The sequence below is a fragment of the Odontesthes bonariensis genome, chromosome 1, assembly GCF_027942865.1.
Source record: "Odontesthes bonariensis isolate fOdoBon6 chromosome 1, fOdoBon6.hap1, whole genome shotgun sequence".
Classification (NCBI taxonomy): Eukaryota; Metazoa; Chordata; class Actinopteri; order Atheriniformes; family Atherinopsidae; genus Odontesthes; species Odontesthes bonariensis.
The window spans coordinates 43,755,990-43,782,928 of record NC_134506.1 but is presented as its reverse complement, the minus strand read 5'-3'; the positions used below and the strand labels follow the sequence as shown (position 1 = coordinate 43,782,928).

The 26,939-nt window shown below is 43.3% G+C and overlaps 2 protein-coding genes across 2 annotated transcripts in view; both read right to left on the bottom strand.

Annotated features, from left to right (window-relative positions):
- Window positions 1-9,683, bottom strand: part of LOC142382236 (CD82 antigen-like) — a 37,213-nt gene extending 27,530 nt beyond the window's left edge. Inside the window, exon 1 of the mRNA XM_075467883.1 lies at window positions 9,595-9,683. The gene's annotated coding sequence lies outside the window, so the exon portion shown is untranslated. The remainder of the gene's footprint in view (window positions 1-9,594) is intronic.
- A 2,936-nt stretch (window positions 9,684-12,619) lies between these two features.
- Window positions 12,620-20,896, bottom strand: ccnb2 (cyclin B2). The gene is made up of 8 exons (XM_075467861.1): window positions 20,723-20,896; window positions 20,466-20,573; window positions 18,959-19,207; window positions 17,973-18,131; window positions 17,221-17,457; window positions 15,174-15,314; window positions 12,937-13,047; window positions 12,620-12,858 (listed from the first exon to the last, which is right to left on the bottom strand). Exons 1-8 carry the CDS (start codon window positions 20,747-20,749, stop codon window positions 12,748-12,750), a joined length of 1,143 nt encoding a protein of 380 aa, XP_075323976.1. The 5' UTR covers window positions 20,750-20,896; the 3' UTR covers window positions 12,620-12,747.
- Between the last annotated feature and the right edge of the window lie 6,043 nt (window positions 20,897-26,939).

Here is a 26,939-nt window from a genome sequence, read left to right as displayed (position 1 = left end):
CAGTCATTTCTGACTGACTCACACATAAAGCAGGTTCATAGTTTGATACTTTAGAAGTGAAACTGAACTGAATTCAAACCGGAGCTAATCTGAGTCATAAGACATGGTGACATGAGTTAATCTTTCACAGCGAGCAGAGCTCATTCCTCACCGCAAACAAACCAAACGCAGCTCCACCTCAGAGGCCTTAAACATCCTCCTCTCAGGGAGCGTCTCAGGTGGATCATCTTCTGCTGAGATGAAAAATGCAGCCGAGTCGTCCATCCGCCTGCAAACTGAGACGAGCTAATGGCAAAACCATCCGACAGGGGAAGGACTCAACATTCTACTTCTGACTGAATATTTAGAGAACAACAAGCTGAGACTTTGGAAAGATTCGAACTGGAGATCCTCTGAGCATATTTGCTCCTCACAGACTCATCATGGAGGCTGTAGGACCAGATCCTGGTTAAAATCAGCCGTTTGAAGCATTATTTTCTCTCATTATAGACATAATTTGTCCCCAGTCCAACTTTTCTGGAATATGTTTCAGGTCTGAAATGTAAAAACGGAAGTTTATGAATAAAATTAGGGCTGGGCAACGATTAAAATGTTTAATCTAATTAATCACATGATTTCCCTGATTAATCACGATTAATCGCATTTGTACACAGAAACCAAAAATGAATCCAAAAGTAGTGTACAGCTTTTAGCATTTAGCTTTATTTTAAATGTGCTGCCATATGAATGAAAGTGCCATAACATTTGTTGTGCAAACACACTTTTAACATCAGCATCTTTCTGTAGTTTTTATGTAGAAGCCTCGCTCCACTGTCTGTTTCCTTGAATGACTTGCTGCTATCAGTTGTGTGTTTTGCCTTTAAGTGATATTTTAGACTGGAACTACTACGCTGAGAAGACAATTCAACTTGGCAGTGTTTACAGATGATTTTGGTTCTGTCGACTCCGCCGTCTGGAAGAACTTTAAAATGAAAATGGCCGAGTAAAAGTTCCGTACCCTTCTCCATGGCTGTGTTCAAAACCGTATACTACTCCTACTAACTTTTTTTAAGTTCCCGGATGCATACTAGATTCTCCGAAATGTTGGGTATGCATCATGAGGTTACTACTCATACTCAAACTACCCAAGATGCAACGTAACGTGACGTCGCCGGTCGTCATTTCCTGTCAAAACGTCAGTTTCAAGCTAGCTACAACGAGGGTAGGTTCACTTCCTGTTTTCAAAACAAAAGCACCAATTGTATGGTAATGGCTTTCCCTATAATAAAAGGCAACGGGTATTTTATTTTGTGAAAATAACCGGAAGTGCGTTAGCTCACTGCGGCTAGCTTTAGTAGCGCCGAATTCGTGGGAACAAAATTGTAAACAGCCGGTATTTTGTCAGGTTTTCAACACGTTGGGGATCTAAACGACTACTTTCTCACCTGAAAATGTTTCAAATGTTGCTAAAGTTTACAAAGTTTAGAGCTTAAGAGAAATCAGCTTCAGGCCGGCTGATTTCGGCTCGGGCAGGAGCGAAATGCATTGTGGGTAAACGCTCTGCATACTGCCTGATCGATCAGTATATAGTATGTAGTATGTAAGTATGTAGTATGTAGTATGTAAGTATGTAAGTATGTAGTATGTAGTATGTAAGTATGTAAGTATGTAGTATGCGGTTTGGAACACAGTCCATGTTTGGTGGATCCGCCGATTACTTTCTTTTCCGGTTCCGCAGCAGACAGTAACAGACTTTTACAATAATAGAATAAATAATATAACCTGCGTTAATGCGAGTTAACACGATAATAACACGTTAACTCGCCCAGCCCTAGAATAAATTAAATGAATCTGATGAGACCGGACATGAAATATGTTGAATTCATTCTGCCTGCAGTGAAATAAAAGTAGAGGTTGATCAGTATGTATCAGGACATCCATCACTTCTGCAGCTGGGAGCTCCACCGTGCAGCGAAACCTGGTTCTGAGGTGTGGCCACAGTAAAATGTGTGAGTCTGAGACAACAGAACCCAACAGAACACAGCAGAACACAACAGAACTCAGCAGAACCCAACAGAACCCAGCAGAACCCAACAGAACTCAGCAGAACCCAACAGAACCCAACACAACACAGCAGAACACAGCAGAACCCAACAAAACACAACAGAACCCAACAGAACACAGCAGAACACAACAGAATCCAACAGAACACAGCAGAACACAACAGAACCCAACAGAACACAGCAGAACACAGCAGAACACAACACAACAGAACCCAACAGAACACAGCAGAACACAACAGAACCCAACAGAACACAACAAAATACAACAGAACCCAACAGAACACAGCAGAACACAACAGAACACAGCAGAACAAAGCAGAACCCAACAGAACACAACAAAACACAACAGAACCCAACAGAACACAACAAAACACAACAGAACCCAACAGAACACAACAAAACACAACAGAACTCAACAGAACACAGCAGAACACAACAGAACCCAACAGAACACAGCAGAACACAACAGAACACAGCAGAACAAAGCAGAACCCAACAGAACCCAACAAAACACAACAAAACACAACAGAACCCAACAGAACACAGCAGAACACAGCAGAACACAACAAAACACAACAAAACACAACAGAACCCAACAGAACACAACAGAACCCAACAGAACACAGCAGAACACAGCAGAACACAACAGAACAAAGCAGAACACAACAGAACCCAACAGAACACAGCAGAACACAACAGAACCCAGCAGAACACAACAGAACAAAGCAGAACACAACAGAACCCAACAGAACACAGCAGAACACAACAGAACACAACAGAACACAACAGAACACAGCAGAACCCAACAGAACCCAACAGAACACAACAGAACACAGCAGAACCCAACAGAACCCAACAGAACACAACAGAACCCAACAGAACACAACAGAACACAGCAGAACACAACAGAACAAAGCAGAACCCAACAGAACCCAACAGAACACAACAGAACACAACAGAACCCAACAGAACACAGCAGAACACAGCAGAACACAACAGAACCCAACAGAACACAGCAGAACACAGCAGAACACAGCAGAACACAACAGAACACAGCAGAACCCAACAGAACACAACAGAACACAGCAGAACCCAACAGAACACAACAGAACACAGCAGAACCCAACAGAACACAACAGAACACAGCAGAACCCAACAGAACACAGCAGAACACAGCAGAACACAGCAGAACACAGCAGAACCCAACAGAACACAGCAGAACACAACAGAACACAACAGAACAAAGCAGAACACAACAGAACCCAACAGAACACAGCAGAACACAACAGAACACAGCAGAACCCAACAGAACACAACAGAACAAAGCAGAACCCAACAGAACCCAACAGAACAAAGCAGAACCCAACAGAACACAACAGAACACAACTGTAACCATCAGAGTTTCAAAACAAAAGCTGTTCCTTCAGCCTGTTGTTGTTCCTTCAGCCCACCTGCTGAGTTCGGTCCACGTTTAACACACAACACTGAATGTGAGTTTCCATTCGCTCATCCAGCGTCTGGCAGCGGAACATCGAGCTCACGTCACCGACTCAACGAGCAGCGGCAACAATCATCTCTGTTGTTTCCGTCTATTTGTGGCCTGAAATTTAAATCTCATATCGGCGCACAAAGACGCCGCCTGTCCAGCACCAGCAGCTCCTCCGTGTCTTAATGAGGCCGTTTTCAGAGAGTTTTGCTGCGTTTTACCTGCAGATGATAAATCAGACGCCGCTCGTCTCTCAGGGCGCCCGCCAACAATGCCTCGGCCCCGCCCCCCTCTTCCTCAGGTTCCACTCTGGGACACAACAGCAGCTTTCAGGCCCGTTCTGCAGAGCAGCAACAAAAGGGGAAACTCGACCCGCGGCGGCTTTACGTTTCCCCCGAACAATGAAACCAACCGCCGCCGTTTTCTCACCATCAGCCGCCGCTTCCACCCGAAGAGGACAGCGTCCTTTTCCTCATCCATCTCATTTCCTCCATCAATAAAAGCAGAAACAGACGCTCCCACCTGAGCGCCAATCTATGTTTTTCCCTCTAAAAAACAGTTTTTAAAATGATTTAAGTGACTCAAATAACAGATTCAGATCGATTCAGACGCCAAACCTCCAGCTTTAACTTCTTCGGGCTCTGAAATCATCCAACACCAAAGTTTCAGGTTTACGAAAATATTCGTGAACACCAACCCCGAACACCGACCACGAACACAGACCACGAAAACCTCCAGTTTTAACTTCTTCAGGCTCTGAAATCATCCGACAACACCGACCCCGAACACAAACCACGAACACCGACCACGAACACAGACCACGAACACAAACCACGAACACAGACCACGAACACAAACCACGAACACAGACCACGAACACAGACCACGAACACAGACCACGAACACAAACCACGAACACAAACCACGAACACAAACCACGAACACAAACCACGAACACAGACCACGAACACAAACCACGAACACAAACCACGAACACAGACCACGAACACAGACCACGAACACAAACCACGAACACAGACCACGAACACAAACCACGAACACAAACCACGAACACAGACCACGAACACCGACCCCGAACACAAACCACGAACACAGACCACGAACACAAACCACGAACACAGACCACGAACACAGACCACGAACACAGACCACGAACACAGACCACGAACACCGACCACGAACACCGACCACGAACACAGACCACGAACACAGACCAACCTCCAGTTTTAACTTCTTCAGGCTCTGAAATCATCCGACAGCAAAGTTTCAGGTATACGAACATATTCGTGTATCTCGGGTTCTCCCACCTGAGGTATGAAAAATGACTTTATCGTGAAAACTCTGTGAAGCCGAAGCAAAGAGTCTAAAAGCCAAAGAGAGTTCACGGAGACGAAGGTGAGATGGGCGACTTGGTTCTGAAGAAAAACATCTGGCAGTGGGCCAGACTTAGTCAGGAAGACGCCAAACAAACAGCGATTATCTGCAGAAGTTGCTGCTGAAGGAACCGGTGCCACGAATCCGTTTCAGCAGACTTTTAAATGTCTTTCTCCAACAGGAGGACCGGCCGTGTCACTATTCCCCTTCTGAGTTCAGAACAGAAGGTTTGCTCGATCTAAATCATGTACAGCCCCGTGTCAGACCGTCACTTCACATCTGGAAACATCAGGAAGAAAACGCAGCAAACACGAATAAAAAGAAGAGCTGGTCAAAGGATCAAATATCTGAGAAACATTTTTCTTTGAGCAAAGATTCGTTTTGTCAACATCTATAAAGTAAAAACTGATTCTCAAACATTTTCAGGAGAAAAATAAAAAACAGTTGAACAAACGGCTGAATCATCTGGTCTGAAACTGAAGTTCTTTTACTCGAGGTTGAGTTTTTCTTTCCGAACACTTTAACGCTTGTTCATGGTTTAAAAAAGAAAAAGGCTCAAAACTTCTAAGATATAAAGCAGAGTTCAGCTGCTTCTCCTTCATCCGATCACTGCTCACACGCCGGCCTTCAGTCTCGTAGAAATGCCACGAACACCGTCCACGAACACCGTCCACGAACACCGTCCACGAACACCGACCACGAACACCGACCACGAACGGTGTTGGGCCTGAATTTGAAGTCGTTTTGAATGGTTTGAAATTGAGTTTGGGCCTGAATTTACACCGAATTTCTAGACTGGTTCTAGACTGGTTCTAGACTGGTTCTAGACTGGTTCTAGACTGGTTTTAGACTGGTTTTGGGTCTAGATTTGCGACCTGGTTTCAAACTGTTTAATGACCTGGATTTAAACTGGTTTTGGCCTTGGTTTTAGACTGTTTAATGACCTGGATTTAGACTGGTTTTGGCCTTGGTTTTAGACTGTTTAATGACCTGGATTTCAACTGGTTTGGTACCTGGTTTTAGACTGGTTTTGGGTCTAGATTTGCGACCTGGTTTCAAACTGTTTAATGACCTGGATTTAAACTGGTTTTGGCCTTGGTTTTAGACTGTTTAATGACCTGGATTTCGACTGGTTTGGTACCTGGTTTTAGACTGGTTTTAGCCTGGATTTTAGACTCTTTTTTAGACACTGTCACCATCTGTGGGTTGAATCTGGTTTGGGGCCATTTTCTTTTAAAACTGCTGTTAGACCGTTTTTTTGGGGGCTGATTATTTAACCTGGTTTAAAATTGGTTTTACACTGGTTATGGACGAGTTTGGGACACGGCCTATGTAAATACCACAGATGTCTAAATACTTCATGCCTCAGGTTCTACTGGACTGTGGTTCCCAACCAGAACAAGGAAAATCTGGGAGGTTCCAGAACAGAACTGGGTCGATATTTCAGGACGACCAAGCAACAACAGAGAAAAGGCTCCGACACAGTCGGTGTTGTTTTCCGCAGACCTGTTGATGTCACAGATCCTTTATCGAGAGGTTTGAACCCTTCGGGGACATTCCTCCAAACAGGGCGAGCAGGTTGTGAGCCGGTGGGAAGGTGCGTCTCAGGAAAAATAAGCATGAACCAACAGGACTGTAGCCAAAGCTGCGAAGGTGAAGACATTCCAGCTTCATGTCCGACTCTCACCTCCTGCAGGCGTCAACTCTCCTACGAGCGTCTGGAAATCTCATTAAGGTCAGAGCAGCCGAACCGCTGCTGAACCGCCGCTGAACCGCTGCACATGTGGAGGAAATCACGAAGGAGCTCTGGGGAAACGGCTGAAACACTGACCGTCAATGCCACCAAGCAAACACACACACTGACCCACATTTCCATCTGGAACACGATCGGCTGTAAAAACCGGGCCACCAGTCAGCGAATCGATCGATCGATTGATCTGATCCATTCGTTTTTCCAGGCAACAACCCGACTGGTCTCTGACTGACTTCCTCCACCACAGAGATGCTTCACCCTCCAGAACAGGAGCTTCTTCTCAGAGTTCCTGATACTGACGCTTGAATATTTCTGATTTTAACCTTAATTTCCACCATAGCTTATAAACCACGAACACCGGCCACGAACATGAACACCGACCACGAACACGAACACCGGCCACGAACATGAACACCGACCACGAACACCGACAACGAACATGAACACCGACCCCGACAAGCTTATAAAATCTCTTTGGTTTCATTCACTGTATTCATAAAGCTCCAACTCATAACAGAAGTCACCACTTTACAGCTGAGCTGCGACAGTGACGACACTTTCTGATCACTTCAGTGTGGTTTCTGGCTGCAGCAAAGGCTCATTCAGATAATCCATCAATTAGCCTATATGATACAGATAAAACAGGATAAGAAGAGAAATGTGTACGACGGCTGCATCAAGCAGCGCCGACTCTCTGCTGCGGGTCAAAACGATGAAGTTTCATCATCTCACAAATGAGCAACGCGGCACCTTCCTGCAGGGCTGTGCTGAATGTTTTTATTCAACCAATCCAGGGCTGAATAACACGATTACAAAAAAAATCCTGGATGCAAACAATTTGTTTCGATGCTTCGTTTAACTCCCACCGACATGTTCAGCGGCCGCCAGTTATTACAGTTAAACTGATTCCAGTCGCACTCAAACTGAAACATCATCTGTTTTTACTGTGATATCTCAGAGCATTTACAAGAAAAAACAACCGGACACGTTCCAATCCTCGAATTCAGCCTCTCTCATCTTTATCCAGACAGAACCGAAGGAACATCTGAGGAGGTTTCAGACTTCAAAGCGTCTCATTCAGCGCCGACGAGCCTCTTCAAAGAGAGAAAGTTGACTTAAAGGGACAGTTCGCCTCTTTTGACATGAAGCTGTATGACATCCCATATCAGCAACATCATTTCTGAACATCTTCTTACCCCCTGCTGCGTCCTGTGAGCAGAGTTCCAGCCTCGTTTTGGTGTTGATGAAGGTAGTCCGGCTAGTTGGCTGGGGTTTAAAAAATAAAGCGTTTTGCTTCTCAAAACAATATGCGTTCAACAGAGAAATACATTTGCATCACAAAATGGTTCTCCAGGAAAAAGTCAGACCTCACAATCTCTTGGCCCTATTTTCTCTCCCTTCATATCACTGCCTGCTGTGCAGACCGAAGTGCAGACCGAGCAGCAAACAGCGTAACAGGCGCGGCTGTCGGCCACGAACACCGACCCTGCATGTTTAAACTGGTGTTGGGCCTGTATTTGAAGTGGTTTTGACCTGGTTTAAAATTGAGTTTAGGCCTGGATTTACACCGGTTTGGTTCCTCATTTGAAACCGTTTAATGACCTGGTTTTAAACTGCTTTTACAATTGCATTTAAACTGGGTTTGGGTCTGGATTTGCACTGGTTTGGTACCTGGTTTTAGACTGTTTAATGTGCAGACCGAGCAGCGAACATCGTAACAGGCGCGGCAGGCGGCAGCAGGCAGTGATACGAAGGGAGAGAAAATAGGGCCAAGCGATTGTGAGGTCTGACTTTTTCCTGGAGAACCATTTTGTGATGCAAATGTATTACTCTGTTGAACGCATATTGTTTTGAGAAGCAAAACGCTTTATTTTTTTAAACCCCAGCCAACTAGCCGGACTACCTTCATCAACACCAAAACGAGGCTGGAACTCTGCTCACAGGACGCAGCAGGGGGTAAGAAGATGTTCAGAAATGATGCTGCTGATATGGGATGTTACACAGCTTCATGTCAAAAGAGGCGAACTATCCCTTTAAAGCCAAAATACAACTAGTCCCGTGACCTCCTTTAAAGCAGGGAACTCGTCTCAGATGGACGACCACACGTTTACTGTATGAAATATGAATAAAACCGGTTTCCTGTCACAGTTCAGCTTCACCGGTTCTGAGCTCAGCGGCTCAGAACCGGTTTAGTTTTCTCCAAACTACAGCTTCGCATGAAAGAACCCGACGTCAGAGCGGTTCCTGATGCTGTGACTAAGAACAGGAGGATTCTGCATTTATCAAGGACTATTTTCAGCGGCGCAGTGATCCACATCTGCTCCGGCAGGACAGCGAAGGAGCCTCAGAGACTGGTTCTGATCCAGAAAACTCAGATAAATGTGGCTCTGAAACATTTTGTCTGCAGTTTGGAGTCTGATTCTGTCAGATTATTCACAGACAAACATGAGAAGTCTGAAGTTTAGAGAGATTTAATGCGTAATAATGCAGTTTCCTGTTAAATCCTCTGGTGTTCTGCTTCTTCTCACCAGCTCTGCCACGTTGTTCACCTCAAAAACAACTTTTTTTTTAGTCTTCAGCCGGATCCTGTGACACATCAAGAGTTAAACTTTCAGTCTGAATCTGCAGCAGCCAGGACAAAGGAAAGGTTTCACGTGCTTTCAGGTGGACATGTGCGCACATCTGCGCGTGAAACATGTAGAAAAAGGTGCTAAAAATGGTCCAACAGGTCAGCTCTGATCTGCAGGGAAGGTTTAAAGGTTCTGTTCCCACCAGACTCCGTGCAGAAAACATCTGATTTAACCTTTGAGCAGAAGCATAAAAACTGGTCCCGGAGCTCAGAGAGGAAAACACGGATCAAATCAGCAGGCTGAACCTGAGCGTGCACATCGGAGTGTGCACATCTGCGGGCTACTCACGTGTTTGCGCGCAGGTCTGCGGAGAGAAGGTGGCTCGGTGCGGGAGTGTGAGCGGCTGCAGCTCGGACTGACTGAGCTGCTGGAAGGGACGGAGACACGGCGGCGGGCTGGGGGCGGGAGGCGGGGAAGAAGCGGGGAGCCTCCGGTCTGCTGCCACCGTGCGGCGGGCCGGGGAACTGCAGAGTCCCGGTTAACCCCCGCGGTGCCGAATCCGGATTAAAGAAGCGGACACAAAGATTATTACAGTTATTATCAACACTGTTTGTTTTTTTTTCCTTTTTTCTTCTTTATTTTTTTTTTCATTTTTTTATATTTTAATTTATTTATCAAATGCAAGACAAAAGTAATAAGTGTATACAGGAATACAAGTAATTTTCTTTTTTTCTTTTTCCAAACAACTTAAGAACTTGTGTATGACCCACCCTCCCCTCCCCCAGGTCTTTTACATGTTGTAGGATTTCACAGCTAAATAGTTTCACAGTAAATAGCTAAATAAAGACCAAAACAACAACAATTAAGAGCACTATGGATAATTAAAATAAATAAATAATAAAAAAAAGAGGTAGACAAATAAATACTATAACAATGATAATATGTGGTAATAATAATAATACATAGAAATAACACTAATAATAATAACATAAACAAATACAAACAACTAAATAAATTATACAACGTGCTAGTCCTGATCTTTACATATACTATCATTACTGTTTTAAAGGGACAGTTCGCCTCTTTTGACATGAAGCTGTGTAACATCCCATATCAGCAGCATCATTTCTGAACATCTTCTTACCCCCTGCTGCGTCCTGTGAGCAGAGTTCCAGCCTCGTTTTGGTGTTGATGAAGGTAGTCCGGCTAGTTGGCTGGGGTTTCAAAAATAAAGCGTTTTGCTTCTCAAAACAATATGCGTTCAACAGAGTAATACATTTGCATCACAAAATGGTTCTCCAGGAAAAAGTCAGACCTCACAATTGTTGCACATCTGTATTTTAAAGGCTTATTTTGGTCCGTTTCCACCTGACCAACGTCACCCAAAAACATACAGGAAGCTCAGCTCAAAAGACTGTTTTTTCATTCATAAAGACCTATTTTTTAATATCTCACATCTAATCAGGCCCAACTGTGAGCACTTTTAAATCCAGGTTTAAAACATTTCTCTTTCCGTGTGCTTATGGTTGAGTTCCTTTAAATAATTTAAAAGCATAATGCTATAAATCCTCTTAATTGTTTTATATTTTCCCCTCTTCTTTGATTGCTTTTAACTGTGTGTTTTAATTTTCATTCTATTTTTTTTAATTCTCTTTAAATTGCTTGTTTTTATGCTGCTTTATGGTGTTCTTTGTGTCTTTATGTAAAGCACATTGAGTTGCCTGTGGTATAAAATGTAAATATATATATAAATAAAGATGCCTTGCCTAATGCACAGAAAGGAGTGATGAGCCTCAGTCCTCCCTGACAGATTAGATCCAAAGCGTGAGAGTCGTCTCAGTTAAGCAGCGCAGAGGTCAAAGCGGCAGTAAAAGAAATAAGAGTTTTAGTTTAAGAGTTTCTAAACCTTTGTTCTGGGCTTTTAACGCAGTTCTGACGCCTGAGATCAGCAGGAGTGTAAAACAAGTTTTTATCTCAAAGGCTTGAACTTAACTTAAAAGTTTCACTCCTATATACTTATGGTTAACTTTTAAAACCCTAATAAAATATAAAAAGCTTGCTGTAATTTATTCACATTAGAACTTAAATATGATCTAGTGTTAAATCATTTTCACCACTTTAAAAGCCCGTTTAACTCTCAGCTTTTATCTGACTCTCTCTTTTCCTGCTGAGCTCAGCAGGTTTCATCTCGCCGGCGCTCCGGTCCGTGTGGAGCTGACGTCAGAGCGGCCTGCAGAGCACAATGCTCGCCCTCAGACTGCAGCGCAGCGCTCACCGCCTGTAAATGACCTCATTCTGCAGCTTCACCTGGTTCCCACGTCCAGCACTGATGACATCATCAGGATGACCTCACACGCTCCGACTCCGTCCGACGGGCTTTTGTCTTCTGTCCTCTTCAGTTTCTGCAGCTGAACTTTATTTTCCTTCTGCTCAGTGAAAGGAAAACATCTACTGGATCATAACTAGCATAAGGTTCAGCCCCAAACCCGTGAGTTTGGTCACCGACTTATTCTGGAAGTTTCAGAACCTCCAACAGGACGGAGAAGACGAACATCTTTGCGGGTAAAAACTACGACTGGGCAACGGTTAAAATGTTTAAATTAATCACATGATTTCCCTGATTAATCACGATTAATCGCATTTGTACGCAGAATAACCAAAAATGAATCCAAAAGTAGCGTATAGCTTTTAGCATTTAGCTTTATTTTAAATGTGCTGCCATATGAATGAAAGTGCCATAACATTTGTTGTGCAAACACACTTTTAACATCAGCATCTTTCTGTAGTTTTTATGTAGAAGCCTCGCTCCACTGTCTGTTTCCTTGAATGACTTGCTGCTATCAGTTGTGTGTTTTGCCTTTAAGTGATATTTTAGACTGGAACTACTACGCTGAGAAGACAATTCAACTTGGCAGAGTTTACAGATGACTTTGGTTCTGTCCACTCCGCCGTCTGGAAGAACTTTAAAATGAAAATGGCCGAGTAAAAGTTCCGTACCCTTCTCCATGTTTGGTGGATCCGCCGATTACTTTCTTTTCCTGTTCCACAGCAGACAGCAACAGACTTTTACAAATTAAAAGCCAAAATAAAAACCCGGTTCGAGTCCCGTATCGGATGGCCCTGTGCTGCATGTTGTTCCCCTTCTGCCCCCTGCTTCCTGTCTCTCTGAACTTGTCTATCCATTGAAAAGGCACAAAAATATACATTTTAATTTTTTTTTTAATTAAAACCTGCATTAATGGGCAATAAAATATTTATCGGTGTTAAATAATTAACGCGTTAACTCGCCCAGCCGTAATAAAAACAACATTTCTCAGACTGCAGGATAATAAAAAGCAGCAACACGGGGGGTTAAAAAGTTAAAGACGTTTTATTAAAACCAGGTAAAGCTCCATGCTGTGGCCGGCGGCAGCAGGCGTCACATCACAAATCTAAAAAAAAAAAAATATATATATATATAAAGTGCAGGTGAAAAGTCCCAAAAAAGTCCGGGGTTCCAGCTCAGGCGTTGCCGAGCAGCGCGGCCGCCATGTTGGTGATGATGGAGGACCGCAGCTGCGGGATCAGGCTGATCTTCAGCAGCTTGCTGCTGGAGAACTTGTTCTTCACCGCCTGCAGAGGTCAGAGGTCAAAGGTCATCTGGATGCCGCACCAGGAGTTAGTTTTAAATATAAAGCTGAGCAGACTCACCTGGAACTTGGTTTTCCCGTCGTTTACCAGCACCACGTTCTTGGCGATGAGCTGCATGATGGGCTTCAGGTGGGCCGCGTCGTAGGTGGAGTAGTGCTGCTGCGTGGGCGACTGAGGAGGATAGATACTTTAGTGATCCCGAAGGAAATTCAAGCAATAAAAAGGTTTATACAATTATAAACAAAGAATTTAAGACTGTTTAAAGGTAGCGTAGGAGATCCTGGATTTTGAGTCCAGCGAAGCTGCATTTTGAAAATACACCGGTAAAAAGTCCCAACCCTTTTCTTCACTTTCCCCCCGAAGGCACGCCTCTAGAGTACATGAACGCGCACGAGCACGAAGGTGCACGAGCGCTGTTCTGACAGCAAGCATCGATCGTTGCCGTATTTAGTATTTAGTTTATGCTAACTATACGTTTAATAATGCTAGGTGCTAGCCAAGCTGGCTCTAGTTTAGCTTCCTGCCAAGCTTCTGGACGCGTAATTCGTTCACGGAGCAGGGTACGGGCACAGGGGGGGGGGGGGGGGGGGGGGGGGGGAGGAGGAGCAGATTGCAGTTTGATAGACGGCATCAGAATCCAATCATTGTTTACGGTCCGTTCAGTATGATTGGATAGTGTTTTTCCTAGATTGTACATTCTAGAGGCCACTAAAACTTTTCATATTTGTGTCAAAACTTTTAATTAATTGGTTGCAATGGGGGTGTGAAGAGTATTTCAAGCAATATGTAAAAAAATGCTCCAGAAAAAGATCCCCTACCCCGCCTTTAACCCATAGGAACCCGGACCATTACTTAAATGAAAATTAAGGGGGTCATAACACAGAGTAAATAGACCACATTTCTTTGAAAATACCACCCCCCACTGTCAGAGATCTGTAACGTGACATTAGGGCTGCACAATATATCAAATTTTAATCACGATGTTGGCTTCCTGCGATCAAATTCACGTTAGAGCGATATTTAAAATGCGTCATGCCGTCCATAGAACGCTCCATATTAAAGGTGTTTTCAAAGATCCTCCGCTTTAACCCTCTGGTGTTTTCTTTCTTTTAATTATTGTGAGTCTGGTCCTTTATTTCATTTTATTTTAGCACAAGTTTCTTGTGTTTATATTGAATCCTAAATTGTCTTTTTTTTCCTAAATTGTCTTCCCATCTGTTTCAGTACCTAACTTACCGCACTTACTCTAGCACTAGTTTTGCTCTCAGCTGTTTGGTTTGGGAAGGAAATGCACTTATGATTTCTTGTGACCTGAAGTTCTACTGCCTACCGATGTGGAACACACTTATTGTAAGTCGCTTTGGTTAAAAGTGTCTGCAAAATGTAAATGTAATGTAAAAGCCACTCTAGCGCTCCGTAAACCACCGTCTGATCACATGCCTCCATGAGCCAATCAGAGTTGCTCCCTGCACCGCGCAGTTTAGTTTCTAGATGTGGACGCTAGTTACAGAGGACAAAGTAACATGGCAAACATACAACAGGTAGCAGTCGAGCTTATGAGCTATAAACAATCTTAACAGAGAAAAAATAAAAATGTCTAACGTGGCAGAGGCCGAGGAGCTCGTCCCGAGAACCGGATCGTCATCCATTGTGCGGAAGCATTTTGGGTTCAAGGCGAGTGGCGCAACACAAGAAAAGGTGATATGCAAAGAGTGCCACAAAGCAACACAACGAACGGCGAATAAGGGGATCTATTTTGTTGCACATATTTGTAAATTACCAGGAATGTAGCACCTTATGGATGTGAAAGCAGTTATAATAAGCCTATGTGACAATAAAGTTTGTTTTGGTTAAAAAACAAATAATCGTGATAATCATTTTGGCCATTATCGTGCAGCCCTATGTCACATTGGGCGTTAAGAACCTGGATAATTTCTCCATCAAGGAAGATTATGGGAACTTAAAACCCACAATATAGAACACATTTCTCAAAATAACTCCGTAGTGGGTGTTAAATGGTTTGAATCTTTCCTTTAGCAACCAAAAAGCGATTTAAATTCAGCTCGCTCTGCCCGTAGTGGTAACACATAATCACATGACCCACCAGGATGTTAAGTATGGGGCACTCTGGCAATTCATGAGTTTAACTCCAGGATAAAAGTTTTTCATGGAATTTTCCAGAACATTTAAAGGGCGTGTGACACCTGTCCGGTGGGTTCTTATGGGTTAAACCTAAAGTGACCAGTGAAGTAAGATGAAACTGAGCGGTTAGAACCCGGCCAGCGAGCCGGACTCACCCAGGGCAGCCCGTCCAGCAGCAGCTGGGAGAGGCTCAGCGAGGCGGCCGCCACCTCCGAGGGCCGCAGGTGCACCATGCCGTAGTCCAGCAGCGTCAGCTCCATCAGGTACTTGGCCAGCGTGTGCTTCTCCACGTCAGACTGAAACACAACAAAGTCTGATCAAGCTCTTTGTGTTCTGAGGAATCAGTTCCAGAACAGCCGGGACGCCGAGTGCAGGTTTAAACGATTTAAAGAGCTCAAATACTTCAGTCACAACAGAAAACTGAGCCAACGGCAAGCGAGACATTAATTTGATCTTCGATTAAACACTAAAGCAATACGAGAAGTTTGCAAACTATCTGCTGGGGTTTCAAATCTTATCCAAAAGAAACCCCAGAAATGTTTCCAGCTCATCAGGAGAACTTTAAAGGGATAGTTCGCCTCTTTTGACATGAAGCTGTGTGACATCCCATATCAGCAACATCATTTCTGAGCATCTTCTTACCCCCTGCTGCGTCCTGTGAGCAGAGTTCCAGCCTCGTTTTGGTGTTGATGAAAGTAGTCCGGCTAGTTGGCTGGGGTTTAAAAAAATAAAGCGTTTTGCTTCTCAAAACAATATGCGTTCAACAGAGTAATACATTTGCATCACAGAATGGTTCTCCAGGAAAAAGTCAGACCTCACAATCGCTTGGCCCTATTTTCTCTCCCTTCATATCACTGCTATCAATCTATTTGCTAGCAACTAAGCTTTTAATAAGTCTTTATTTGAAAAGAAGATGCCACCTACAATTTATCTAAACCCAACTTGACATCTTAGAATTACTTGTTTTATTGGACCATTAACAAAACGTTTACAAAAATAAAAGTAAGAAAGATTCCCATTTTAGCATTTCTACCATTGGAAATTCGTGACCTTTCAAAGTTGTTTCCAATCATTTCTCTGTTGATTAATCAATCACTTACAATCCTCACATATACTTTTATACCTGCTGGCATTATCTGGACGTAAACTTTAAAAGAAATCAACTCGGGGGCCTTTATAGGGGCCTTATCATCCGGTACAGCGGTGACTTCCAGTTCAGGCCCAACTCTCAGGGTCAAAAGCTTTTAGGGAGAGAAAATAGGGCCAAGAGATTGTGAGGTCTGACTTTTTCCTGGAGAACCATTTTGTGATGTAAATGTATTACTCTGTTGAACGCATATTGTTTTGAGAAGCAAAACGCTTTATTTTTTAAACCCCAGCCAACTAGCCGGACTACCTTCATCAACACCAAAACGAGGCTGGAACTCTGCTCACAGGACGCAGCAGGGGGTAAGAAGATGTTCAGAAATGATGTTGCTGATATGGGATGTCATACAGCTTCATGTCAAAAGAGGCGAACTGTCCCTTTAAGTGTCCCATCACCAGCACTGAAATTAGCAGATGCTACTTTAACCGTTTATTTGGGAGACACCACCAAGTTATTTAAATATTTATGTTTTTTTTTTCCCCCGCTTTGTTTTTCCTGTTCTGGAAATCCCTGATTGGGCTCATTAGAGCCTCTGGAACTGGGAACCTGCACATCTGGAAAGGTATAAACAGCTGTTAGAGCAACATCTGCTTCAGGGAAGGCCTTGCTTATTTCAGCAGGACAAAGTTAAACCACATCCTGCATCTGTTCCAGCAGCTCGGCTTCAGAGAAGAGTCCAGCTGCTGCAGTCCAGATGTTTCAGCTTAAATACAACATTCCTCTCCCAGAGGATCAGCAGCTGGTCTCAGATCCAGATGTTGTTAAAGAGGGGATGCTCCACAGTGGGAAACATGTCCCAACATTTATGAGACTCCAGATGAGCTGATATTTGTCATGAAAGAGTAAAAAGTCTCATTTAATATTTAGTTGAGGTTAAAATCTTGAGGTTTTTGAATCGTTATTGTTTTCCTTCCAGGTCACTCAGCGTCCCGACTGTCCTGGAACTCAGATTGTGCTTTCAGCTCCACATTAAAGTGGATCTGCTGAGTAAAGCAGCAGAACATTTTCATTACTCTGATGAACAAACGTTTCTCTGCAGCTCCACACAAACTCACGTTGGCCACCTTGGAGGCTCGCCGCAGGAAGTGCAGCGGCAGCGGGCGCCCCAGCTGGAAGTTCAGGCTCCTCAGGATCAGCTGCTCCATCTCCAGGATCTGAGACTTGGTGAAGGCGTGGTCTGTGATGTAGGCGAAGTCGCCCACCTCCGGCGCGTACATCTCCTCGTACTTACAGGCCAACAGCATGGCCGTCACGCCCACCAGCTGCAGCTTCCTGCGGGACACCGGCTGGACCTGCAGGGCCACAGAGGGGTTATACGCAGCCCAACACAGAAGAAGAAGGTGCGGCCCAACACAGAAGAAGAAGGAGAAGGTGCGGCCCAACACAGAAGAAGAAGAAGAAGGTGCGGCCCAACACAGAAGAAGAAGGAGCGGCCCAACACAGAAGAAGAAGAAGGTGCGGCCCAACACAGAAGAAGAAGAAGAAGAAGAAGAAGAAGGTGCAGCCCAACACAGAAGAAGAAGGTGCGGCCCAACACAGAAGAAGAAGGTGCAGCCCAACACAGAAGAAGGTGCGGCCCAACACAGAAGAAGAAGAAGGTGCGGCCCAACACAGAAGAAGAAGAAGGTGCGGCCCAACACAGAAGAAGAAGAAGGTGCGGCCCAACACAGAAGAAGAAGAAGGTGCGGCCCAACACAGAAGAAGAAGAAGGTGCGGCCCAACACAGAAGAAGAAGAAGGTGCGGCCCAACACAGAAGAAGAAGAAGGTGCGGCCCAACACAGAAGAAGAAGGTCCGGGCAGGCTTACCTGGAGGAAGCGGTCCAGCGTGGCCACCGTGAGGAACAGAGTCTCCTGCAGCAGCTGGAACCTGGAGTGCACCTGGACCAGCCAGTCCACCAGAATCGCTCGCATGCGCTCCGTGATCTCATAGCCCTGCATGTAGTCTGCTCGCACCGCCTGCTGCACCTGAGGAGAACACGGAACAGGTGGAGGAACAGCTGGTTTAACAGCCGGTTTAACAGCCGGTTCCCAGAGTTTCTAAAAGTAGAATGGGAGGCGGAGCCTTCAGTTATCAGGCCCCTCTCTGAGGAACCAGCTGCCAGTTTGGGAGGCAGAGCCTTCAGTTATCAGGCCCCTCTCTGTGGAACCAGCTGCCAGTTTGGGAGGCAGAGCCTTCAGTTATCAGGCCCCTCTCTACCTTTAAGACCAGGCTTAAAACTTTCCTTTCTGATAAAGCTTATAGTTAGGGATGGCTCAGCTGACCCTGAAACATCCCATAGTTAAGCTGCTATAGGCCCAGACTGCTGGGGGGGCCTCACCTGTCACACCTTTCCTCACTTTTTCCCCCCGTTTAATTTCTCAAATGATATTATGTATATGTGATATTATTGTGGTCATTAACTGGTGTTTCCCTGTTCCAACAGATATCCTTTGAATGGTGTTACTGGGTTTTTTCTCTCTTTTCTGTCTTCTCTAAACCCCAGCTGGTGGAGGCGGATGGCCACCCTTCCTGAGTCTGGTTCTGCCAGAGGTTTCTTCCTGTTCAAAGAGAGTCGTTTCTCTCCAGTCGCCTCAGGCACGCTCAGGACGGGAGATTGGACTGAAGACAAGTTTCGGTGCAATCTGTTGGTTTCCTTAGCTAGGAAACTGTTTTTGAATTGGCTCTATATGAATGAATTGGATTATTTTATAAATAATTATGATTACAATTAATTGAATGCCAATTGGACTTTATAATTTAAGTGCCTTGAGATGACATTTGTATTTGGCGCTATATAAATAAACTGAATTACCTCCAGGACGTGCAGGTAGCTGTAGATATCTTTGACGTATTCTGAGCAGAGCTGCGGCAGGTCGGCGTCGTGCTCGTCCACGTCCTGCACCGTCAGCAGCACCTCGGAGAAGGCCTGGCACAGCGGCTCCTCCTTCATGGACACGTCCGCCGGCTCCTCGGGGAGCGCGTCGGCCGCCGCTTGGAGCCGGAGAACCGGAGCCGCCTTCTGGGCACAAGATGGTTTGGACGACTTTGATGCTCCAGTTCTCTGGAGAGAAGAGAGTCAAAGCAAATTTATTTGTAGCACATTTCATGTACAAAACAATTCAAAGTACTTCACATGAAATAAAAGCATTGCAGCAGGGAGTGAAAGAAGCATTAAAATGCATAAAATATAAAGAGAAACAAATAAAATCATTTAAATGAATTTAAAAACAAGCAACAGTCCAGATAAGTTCAAAGATATCGTGCAGATTTCATGCATAGACACATGAGAACAGAAATGTTTTTAACCTGGATTTAAAAATGTCTCCATTTGGTGAAAGTTTAATCTCCACTGGCAGTTTGTTCCACTTGTTTGCAGCATAACAGCTAAATGCTGCTTCTCCATGTTTAGTCTGGACTCTGGACTGGACCAGCTGACCTGAGTCCTTGGATCTAAGAGCTCTGCTGGCTTTATATTCTCTGAACACATCACAGATGTAAACCATCAGCAGGCTTTTAAAATCTATTCTGTGACTGACTGGAAGCCAGAGTAAAGATTTTAAAGCTGCTGTGATGTGTTCAGATCTCTTAGTCCGGGTTAAAACTCCAGCAGCAGCGTTCTGGATGAGCTGCAGATGTTTAATGCTCTTTTTAGGAAGTCCAGTTAAAAGAGCATTACAGTGATGGAGTCTACTGGAGATGAATGCATGGATGAGTTTCTGCTGGTCTGTTTGGGAGAGGAAACCTTTAATTCTGTTGAGGTTTCTGAGATAGTAAAAAGCTGCCTTGGTGACAGCTTTGATGTGGCTGCTGCTTTTGGTTTGACACTTTACACATGCCTACCTCCACTGCTGTTTGCGCCACAACATGCAATATTGCACAATATTGTATTTTTATCTTATGTTTCTAGGTTAGTATAGGTCTTAGATTAGCATAGGCTATTATCTGTATTATATGTTCAGTATAGCTCTAGTAATTAACATAAAATGTATATTTTGTAGTATCCATATTGCATATTTATTGTTATTGTTAGAGTACTTATGTCATGTTATGCTAGTTGCTGTCCGACTCTGTTGTTCTGTGCATCTGACAATGAAAGACTTGAAACTTTTAGCTTGTTTGGGTCTGAGCATCCACACCTGGATGGAAGACCAACACCTGAAGTTTGACAACTTAAAAAGCATTTCAACACAACTAGTGAAGCTGTAAGGACTCGGATTTAAACGGGGAATACAAACCGATGTAGTTTGTGTTCAAAACCAGCCTGAAAGAGCAGACTGAGAACAGAACTCAGGTGTGCTAGCTACCTTTGTGTTAGCTACCTTTGTGTTAGCTGCGTTAAAGTTGGTAATCTCTCCGAGAGCAGCTCTCCTCGGACCCGCTGCGAAGCGTTTCCCCTCTTTCAGAGGGTTCTCTGCGGCAGGCAGCAGCTGCAAAGACAGTCACAAACCGGAACTCTTTGAAGAACCCAGACATTTAGGAACACAACTTCTCACAGCTAACAGAAGCTAAGCTAACATTAGCCTACAGGCTAACGATGCAAAGAACGAAGTTAACAGCATAAAGTCCATTTACTCACCGCAGCACGAGCCTCCACAGATGACATTTCAACGTCTTACAAGCAACAAGATTAAAAACTAGACTTAAAAGAACCGGATATTTCGTTCACCAGCAGCACAGTTCACCGAGTTCTGCAGGAAGTAAACACCGAACACGAGCGGCATTCAAATAGTGCCCCGGCGAGTCTGATTGGCTGCTGCTGTAGAAAGAACCGCGCTGATTGGCTGACAGTTTAACGTCACATATGAGTCCAACTTTATTTAAACATGGACAAACAAACATCATTACCCGTTACTGTGGCAATATAGAATTAAAAAAATATCAAAATCTGTTGCAAATATACAAATGTTAGTGAATTAAGCGACTTAAGAACAAGTTATTATTTATTCAGATTAATAATTATTGTGTAAACAATCATGTTTCCACAGCTATGGTGAAAATAAAAGTTATATTTTACTTTTTTTCATCACAGAACAGCTACAGTATTTATTGTATGTGTGTACTTTTTTTATGCGACACGTAAAAAATAATCTGGGAATCAAACCAGTCAGTCATGATATCATGACCACCTGCCTGACATACAATAGCTCTGCTACCTGCCATCTCCGGAGGGTGTTCTGGACTGTCTGGTACCAAGATGTTATTTAATTTATACCAGAGATGTATAGTAACGAAGTAGAACTACTTCACTACTCTACTTAAGTATCTGTACTCTACTGGAGTATTATTTTTTTCTCCTACTTCCAGAGTTGAGTACTTTTACTCCGATACATTTTTTTATGTGCTGCATCGTTACTCGTTATTATAAACATGTTAGGAATCATTCCAAACCCCACAGTCACACTAGTTCAAGTCTAACGTGCTTTTAAGATTTTATGGTTGCTCTAACAACCGTTGCATTCAATTTTACTGTGGCGCGAAGTTATACATGACGTAGATCTAATGTGTGCAAACTGAAGGGTGAGAAGACCGCTCGTGCTGCTCTCTGCTCGGCCTCTTTCGCTCTGCTGCTTTGTTTGAACCAAAGATGGAAGAACCAGAAACATCTTCCTCTTCGAGTGATCGTGGTGGTGGCGGTGAGGAAGCAGACCGCCCCAGGCCCTACTTACAGTCTCTGTTTTCATTCGCCGGAGTGAAAGACAATTCATACAAAATACTTTTACTTTTACTTTCAGTACTTGAGTAGTAATTTTAAAAATAAACTACTTGCAATACTTAAAGCTGCAGTCTGCAGGATTTGTTGTTGTCATACGTAAAGTCCTACTTTTTGGCATTTTAAGAGTTTACATGATCTATCAGAACGCTTGAAGTTGAAAACGGTGACCTCCGTAGTCGCAAAATGCAAGAAATGCTTATTTTTTAACCGAAAAATAAAAAGTTATTCAACTTCCTGTCCCGCCCCTTCAAAACACATGAGAACTCGTGCACGTAGACGTGCACGCCAGATGCGCGTACACGACTCCTCATTCATCAACTCACCTGTCATTTGCGATCATGGAAGACACAGTAAGTAGACTAGCCCGAAATGAAGTTCAATAGTCCAGATAAATAAGCGTGGGGACGAGCCTACCTTGTATCGCGCGTGCACAATCGGTGATTGACAGGCAGCAGAGCCCCGCTCGTAACCTGATTGGTTACCTTTTACCGGTCCGGTCTGCAATTTTGTAAACAAACCTGCTGGCTTTGGAGGGACCTAGCGGGACATATAGGGGACCTAGAGAACTCATGTTTTTTGTATTGGGGTATTTAGTGTACTACTTTCAGAATCTAAAAGAATTTAAAACATTACAACAATATTACTGGGCATGTATTGTTGTAATGTTTTAAATACTTGAACGCAGTTTTTCTAGAGAATATAATTGTTTTGTATATGGGATTATCGTCCATCGACTCTTTTGGGCTTTCACATGCGCGAGCCTACAACCAGCCGGTGAGTGACATGCTGTTTATAAAGTTGTTTTGTAACGTCCCCATGCCAGTAATGTGAGAACCATGCATATGGTTTTGATGGTAAGGCTTGTGACTTTATTGTCGGATGGTTTATAAAGTGGTGTGACGTTTCTGCAGTGTGCAAGTTGTTGTTTTACGTGGAAGGGTTAGCGCTTGCCCCTTAGCCACCACGTATTAGCCTCGCATGACATGCTGAGCGAACAGCGCGATCTCCACACAGGGAGCGCAGATACGCACCTCTCTGTGTCCTACTGTCAGTATTTGACAACCTCTAGCAATGGAAACGCGCTTCAAATGCCCCGGAGTTCCCCTTTAACTCCCTCCATTGGTTTCCTGTCCTTTATAGAACTGATTTTAAACTTTTAATGTTGGTTTTTAAAGCTCTTAACGGCCTCGCCCCGTCGTATTTATCTGAGCTTTTAACAGTCCTGGTAGAGCTCTGAGGTCAACAGATCAGTTTCTGCTTTTATTACCTGCTGTAAAGCACTTTGGTACATTGTAAGGATTGTCTGTAAAGGGCTGTAGAAATAAAATACATTTACATTTACACAGGGCCTAAAGGATCCTGTGGGCCCTGTGGGCTCTAAGAATGAGCTTGTGTCCCACATATCCAAATAAAGTAAAGCAACATGTTTTATATGCCGCACCTTTCAGGATACACATTTCAAAGAGCTTCACAACAAATATCTGGAACATAAAAAGAAAAGCTGAGTAGCTTTAGCCGAGGACTCAGTTAGAAGCTTTGCAGCAGCAATCTGACCAAATAGTTTTACAAAGAATCCCAATAATCCAGAGCTGCTGGAATAAATGCAGGAAGAACAGTTTCCAGCTCGGAGCGGGACACCATGGGACTGAACTGTGAAATATTTCTGAAGAGATGAAAACAAGAGCAGCAGAGATTTAACATGAGCATCCAAAGTGAAAGCTGAGAGGAAAGTTAGCCCAATGTTCCTGGTAGAAGATTCATCAGAAGAAGCAGGAGGACCCAGATTCTCCCTGAGACACAGATCTGTGGGACTCAGACTCTGTTTCCTCTGCATTAAGGTGCAGAAAGCTGTCAGACATCCAACTTTTAACTGAGCAGCTGAGAAACATCTTAAAGAGAAATACAGCAGAGTGTCATCTGCATAGCGGGAGGATTCGTACTTAAAGAGGGAGCAGGTATAACAGGAGCAGCAAAGGGCCCAGAACTGAACCCTGTGGGACACCGTAGGAAAAAGAAGAAAACGATGGTTCAGATAGATGAGGCAGAGGTCCGGTCCAACATCAGTAGAACAGAACATCCTCCTTCACCACTGAGACTCGAAGAAGAGGTTCTGTTTCTGTAGGATGAGCTCAGCTGTGCCTTCAGATCCTCTAAAAGGTCTGCTGAGAAAGAGAGGGTGAACACATACTGACGGGTCATATTAGTGTAATAAATTGGGCTGAAGCAACAAAAAAAAACATGAAGTATGTTTAGGGCTGGGCGAGTTAACTCGTTATTATCGCGTTAACTTGTTAATTATTTAACGCCAATAAATATTTTTATTTTGTAAAAGTCTGTTGCTCAGAGGCTTTTATTTTGTAAAAGTCTGTTGCTCACAGGCTTTTATTTTGTAAAAGTCTGCTGCTCACAGGCTTTTATTTTGTAAAAGTTTGTTGCTCACAGGCTTTTATTTTGTAAAAGTCTGTTGCTCACAGGCTTTTATTTTGTAAAAGTCTGCTGCTCACAGGCTTTTATTTTGTAAAAGTCTGTTGGTCACAGGCTTTTATTTTGTAAAAGTCTGTTGCTGTCTGCTGTGGAACAGGAAAAGAAAGTAATCGGCGGATCCACCAAACATGGAGAAGGGTACGGAACTTTTACTCGGCCATTTTCATGTTAAAGTTCTTCCAGACGGCGGAGTCGACAGAACCAAAGTCATCTGTAAACACTGCCAAGTTGAATTGTCTTCTCAGCGTAGTAGTTCCAGTCTAAAATATCACTTAAAGGCAAAACACACACCTGATAGCAGCAAGTCATTCAAGGAAACAGACAGTGGAGCGAGGCTTCTACATAAAAACTACAGAAAGATGCTGATGTTAAAAGTGTGTTTGCACAACAAATGTTATGGCACTTTCATTCATATGGCAGCACATTTAAAATAAAGCTAAATGCTAAAAGCTACACACTACTTTTGGATTCATTTTTGGATTTTGCGTACAAATGTGATTAATCGTGATTAATCAGGGAAATCATGTTATTAATTAGATTAAACATTTTAATCGTTGCCCAGCCCTAATAATGTTGTTAAAGACGGTTCATCCTCCTGTCCTGATGTTTACAGACGCACACTTCTCATAATACGACGGGATTGATATCATCGAGGACTTCAGGGTTGCTGTGATTGTTACTCCTGTCCTCAGTATTTAGAGACTTTGGGACAATTTCACGGATTTAAGAACCATCCTGAACATTAAAATGAACCCCGGGTCTTAATGTGCGGTTCATTAAGGTTTAAGCACACACGATGCATTCAGACTGGACCAGCTTGGTAGAACCAGGTGTAAAGACTTCCATCGTTGACCTGCTGCTGTGTTCTTGGTGCTGAGTGGAGGAAAAGTGAGAAAACTTCCACTTTTCAAGCAGCAAATTTGGGTCAGAACCAAACTAATCACTCGACTGATTGCTCCAGTCAACCCAAATATCAGGGACGTCTGTCTGAATCCTGTTATCAGAACCACAGAAAGGTCCAGTTCACTGTAAAGCAGCTACAATGTGAAACTGTTCTGTGAAGGAACTGCGAACCCAGTCTTTATTCTGGCAGGTAGCTTCGCTTTTGTGTTGGAGATCAAGATCTGGAGCTATCTCAGCATCTAAAGCCCCGTTTGATTTTCTTCGTAAATTAACTTTGATTTTCATGAAAGAATTTTACATTTTGGCTCATTTTGAATTTGTTTCAACAAAATAAAAACTAAAACTAAACTAAATCCGTGGAACATGTTGCAGTGAAAGTGTTTTTGTGTTCCTGAGCCCGTGTTTTATTGAACTCCTTTAAAGTTAGACCACACGTTGGATTTCTGTGGGCTGAATTATCAGCTGATACCGCTGTAAAAGATAACAGATCTGACTATTTGCATGGCCAAACTGTTTTTGTAAGAGATTTTATGAGCATCAAATGAAACCACAGGAGCTATCTGTGGCCATCATAGCTCCTCCCCTTTCTGTAGGAAGGAGGTCTGTCTTTTATCTGCACTTTTAGGTCACGTCATTCCGTGTATCGTGTGCATTGTACCATTTTCACTTTTCATTATTATTATTATTACTATCTACATGATAGTAATAATAATTATATTATAATATAATAATATATATATATAATATTATTACTATCTACATGATTGTAATAATAATTATATTATAATATATATATATAATATTATAATTATATTAATAATAATTATATTATTACTATCTACATGATAGTAATAATAATAATTACAATTACATTTAATATCATGTGCTTTCTTTACGTTCATTATCTGGTGCAAAACAACCTCTCGGTAGCAGCGCCAATATTAGTCTCCAGGTAAATTATCATTATTTATTATATAGAAGCTGGGAGGTAGTTCCACATTATGGATGTTATTTGTTATTTGCTATTTACGCTTCGGCTCCGCCCGCCCCTGAGGGTCCCCTTTGTACAGTGGGAACACAAGTTGACCCCAAAGCGACCCGACCCGTACCGTTCTGCACAGTGGAAACGAGGCTAAAGAGTGAGAAACAGCAGCTACATTATGTGTCTTCTGTGGCAACCAAAACAAACGCACATTTCAGCAGAAACTCAACATCTAACTTGAGGAAACATGTAGCGCTAAGTTTCCTAAACTCGTTTTTCCCCCATGGATAGGTGAATGTTTGTTTTTTAGGTTACATATGGGTTACATATGTTTTAAACATTTCCTAAGTCTCTTTTATTTTTTATTGAAGTACTTGAATTTACCTGGATTATTTTAATTTAAGCTATTTTGTAATTAATTAATTCATTTTAATTTATTTTATCAATTGGATGAACTCTAATTTGCCTAAAGATGATTATTTAGTATTTTTGTCTGTCTGATTGAATGCTTGTGTTAACAAATAAATCAGACACAAACAGCTGCACCCCGGCTTAAAGGTCCAGATAACCAGTACTTCTTGATCCCGTTAATACAAGGGCCCCTTATCTCTGCAAAACAGGAGGGCGGGGCCACAGGAGGGCGGGGCCACAGGGAGGTTCTGGGTTCATTTAAAAACGCCGAGAGCAGGAAACAAGCTCAGGAAACAGGAG

Excerpts from the sequence above, each read along its gene's own strand:
- ccnb2 (XM_075467861.1), bottom strand. The coding sequence starts at position 20,749 with ATGTCATCTGTGGAGGCTCGTGCTGCG. Across the intron at positions 15,315-17,220 it reads GAGCCTCCAAGGTGGCCAAC|TCTGACGTGGAGAAGCACAC; the intron begins GTGAGTTTGTGT and ends GTTGTGTTTCAG. Across the intron at positions 12,859-12,936 it reads ACGGGAAAACCAAGTTCCAG|GCGGTGAAGAACAAGTTCTC; the intron begins GTGAGTCTGCTC and ends TGACCTCTGCAG.